Source organism: Sarcophilus harrisii, chromosome 2 (genome assembly GCF_902635505.1).
Source record: "Sarcophilus harrisii chromosome 2, mSarHar1.11, whole genome shotgun sequence".
Taxonomy (NCBI): domain Eukaryota; kingdom Metazoa; phylum Chordata; class Mammalia; order Dasyuromorphia; family Dasyuridae; genus Sarcophilus; species Sarcophilus harrisii.
In genome coordinates, this window is record NC_045427.1 from 33,801,230 (window position 1) to 33,804,494 (window position 3,265).

General features: G+C 50.7%; 1 gene segment (V, D, J or C); it reads right to left on the bottom strand.

The window, feature by feature from the left end:
• Positions 1–693: 693 nt before the first annotated feature.
• Positions 694–1,732, bottom strand: LOC100935671. The segment is given in 2 exon segments: positions 694–1,182; positions 1,500–1,732. Coding segments are annotated over 2 exon segments (523 nt in total).
• Positions 1,733–3,265: the final 1,533 nt, after the last annotated feature.

The following is a 3,265-nucleotide window of genomic DNA, read 5'->3' on the forward strand; positions in this document are numbered from 1 at the left end:
TGAGGGGGCCCGGCCCTGCCCCCTACTCTCCTGGGAACTCCCCAAGGCCTGATGGGAAATACACTCCATTCCCCACCATCACTCTGAGACAGCCAGTGAGGGCCTCACCCTCCAGATGCAGAAAACAATGAGGTTCTAACAGGGCCTGACTGGGTGATATTGGGGCACTCCCCTTGTGTCTTGTCCAGGCCTGGGGCAGAAGGAACCCAGCCTGGGAGACCAGTGTGGCCTGGGCTGGAGAAAAAGCAATCTGGTCTCTATCATGGCAGCCCCACAGGGCAGTGAGAGGATGGAGCGCTGGGCCTGGAATCCCCAAGACTCATGTTCCTGAGTTCAAATCTAACCTTGGACACTTACTAGCCATGTGACTCTGAACAAGTCACTTAATCCTGTTTGCATCAGTTTCCTCATCTGTGAATGAGCTGGAGGAAGAAATGGCAAAACCCTCTGGTATCTCTGCCAGGAAAACCCCAGTGGGGTCACAGAGACTCAGACATGGCTGAAGAACAGCAGCAAGTTTCTGTCATTGCTACAGAGACCTCGAGGAAACTCTCCTCAACAGGAACTTGGGCTCCCACAAAAAACTTCAAAGATATCAAGGGGACCTGAAATGTCAGCATTTTCCTGTTAGGTTTTTCCCCTTGTTTCCCCTGGGCTGTGCTGCCTCCCCTCTGCCTTGGCTGTGCAGACAGGGCTTGTGATCACAAGTTAGAAAGGAGGGGACCTGGGGGACCAGAAAGGGGAAGCCCTGGGAGGTGTGAGCCTGCCCAGAGAGCAGGGGCTGCTCTGCCCTGGGGACCCCGAGGAGGCACCTGCTGCTCTGAGCTCAGTCCCCTGGACACACTGGGGAGGTTTTTGTTCGGGCCTGAAGCACTGTGGGAGAGGGGAGCTCCTAGACTGCTGACAGTAATAATGTGCAGCATCCTCAGGCTCCAGGCTGCTGATGGTGAGAGTGAAATCTGTCCCAGACCCACTGCCACTGAACCGGGCAGGGACCCCCGATGCCAGGTTGTTAGCATAGTAGATGAGGAGCCTGGGGGCTTGGCCAGGTTTCTGCTGGTACCAGTGCAAGTAGCTACTACTTTACACTCTGACTGGCCTTGCAGCTGATGGTGACTCTCTCTCCTGGAGATCCGGACAAGGAGGCTGGAGACTGGGTCAGCACAATGGCTCCCTGGGAATCTAGGGAAGGAACAGAATTAGAGGAAGACAGAAATGTGGGAATGTCCAATTGAAAGAACATGAAAGAGACAATTTTGTGGAGACCCCAGAAATCCCAAATGCCTGATAATAGTTGTATTGAATGTCAACATGAGACAGAAACCATCTTTTCCACAGACCGCACAAGGTTTACAATCAGGGCTTTGGTCATGTTTGCCAGCCCCCATCTGCCCGTCTTGTGCCACAGCGTGTTCCCACATTATATTAAGGAGTCACCACTTTTACATCCCTGAAAACCTGGGACCTTCCAACCCCTTCACTGCCCTCCTGTGCCTTACCCTGAGCCCAGAGCACCAGGAGCCAGAGCAGCTGCCATGGGGAGCTCATCCTGGCCTTCAGAGACTGTGCAGAGAGCACTCAGAGCCCTGAGGGGGCAGGAAGGAGGGAGGAAGCTTTTATGTCCTGGGCAGGGCTCCCTGCGGCTCCCTTGGGCTCCAGATGCAAAAGAGCCCCCGGTCTGGGAGGAGCCTCCCCTCAGGGACCCTGGGAGCCACCCTGAGTCACCCTGGCTGAGCCTGGCTCTGGGGGAGGAGCCCCCTCTGTTATGTCCCCAATGGGAGACTCAGGACCAAAGGCAAGGTCATGTCTAGTGGCTCATGATGATGGTGCAGCCGGTGCTGGGTAAATGAAGGCAGCTTCTCTCTCTCCCCCAGGACTAGATTCCTCTTAACCCTGAGAGAGCTCCCAGCCCTGGGGAGGAGGCAGAGATGGCCCGAGCTCCCAGCTTGGAGACCTGGGAGGTGCCTCCCCTGACTCTGCTCCTGGACCTGCCCCACTGCCTCCCTCTGCTGGAGAAGGGGAGAACTCCAGGGGGCAGGGAGGGGTCTGGCTCAGACTGGACAGATCCTGGCCTGGGACCCTGGGAAAAGCCTATGAGAGCCTGGCTCCTGGTAATGGGCTTTGTCAGTCACTGGGGGGATTCTGCCCTTGTCTGAGGCCTGTGGGGAAGAGCATTAGGTCTGTGCTTGTCCCCATTTCCCATCCTGACACGCCCTGGAGGCGAGGACCCAAAACAGGATCAATCCCAGGTCTGGGCTCTGACGGTTTCTAGAAATGAGGATCTGGGCAAAGAGGGCTCAGGGGGAGCCTCTGATGGGAGCGTGACTAGCTCAGAAACAGAGACGAGAAGCCTGGGCCGTCATTCACTTCTACCCTGGGCATTGCAACAGCCCCTGTCTGATCCACCTGCCTCCAGGCTCTCCTCTCTCCACTCAATCAATAGTGAACAAACACAGGAAAAAGCATTCATGTTATATCTATGTTTAAAAAAGCATTTTTCTAATTAAAGATAAAAAGAATTTTTAATGCTTTTTTATTTTGAATTTCAAATTCTCCCTCTCCCTCTTCTCCCCACTCACTGAGAAGTCCAGGAATATGACTCAGGTTATCCATGTGCACTAATGCTACACATGTTTCAGGAATAATCATGTTGTGAAAGGAAACAGATAAAAAAGAAAAAGAAAGTAAAATATTATGCTTTTATCTACATTCAGAAATCTCAGCTGAAAAAGGAGCCTTATTAAGTTATGCACAAAATATGCTAAATGCTGGGAAAGAAATGGAAAAACAGAAACAGTCTGTGTGCCATAGATCCTCATATCTCAAGGGGAAATGCAAAATGATAATCTTTTCCATTATTATTATTATACAGCTAGCCTTTATTGGCTGTCTTAAAATTTGTAAAGCACAGTAAAATTTTATCTCATTTTTTCTTTATAATTTTGATGGGAGCTAGTAGCTATTAACTAACACCACTGATGTCACCATAGATTCATGGCGATTCATATAGGAATTATACCCATTTTATAGATGAAGAAACTGAGACAGTCAAAGTAAGTGACATGGTGAGGGCTTCACAGCTAGTAAATGTCTGAGACATTGTTGAAACTGTTCCTGAATCCAGGTCCAGGCTCCATTCATTGCACCACCAATTATATATCAATATATCAACTAATATTGATATCCGTTTCGCTAGATCTGGTTTGCTGTGATTAGCTCCCAATGACAAACTTCCACCCATGCAACTTAGCATCTTCCCTATAGC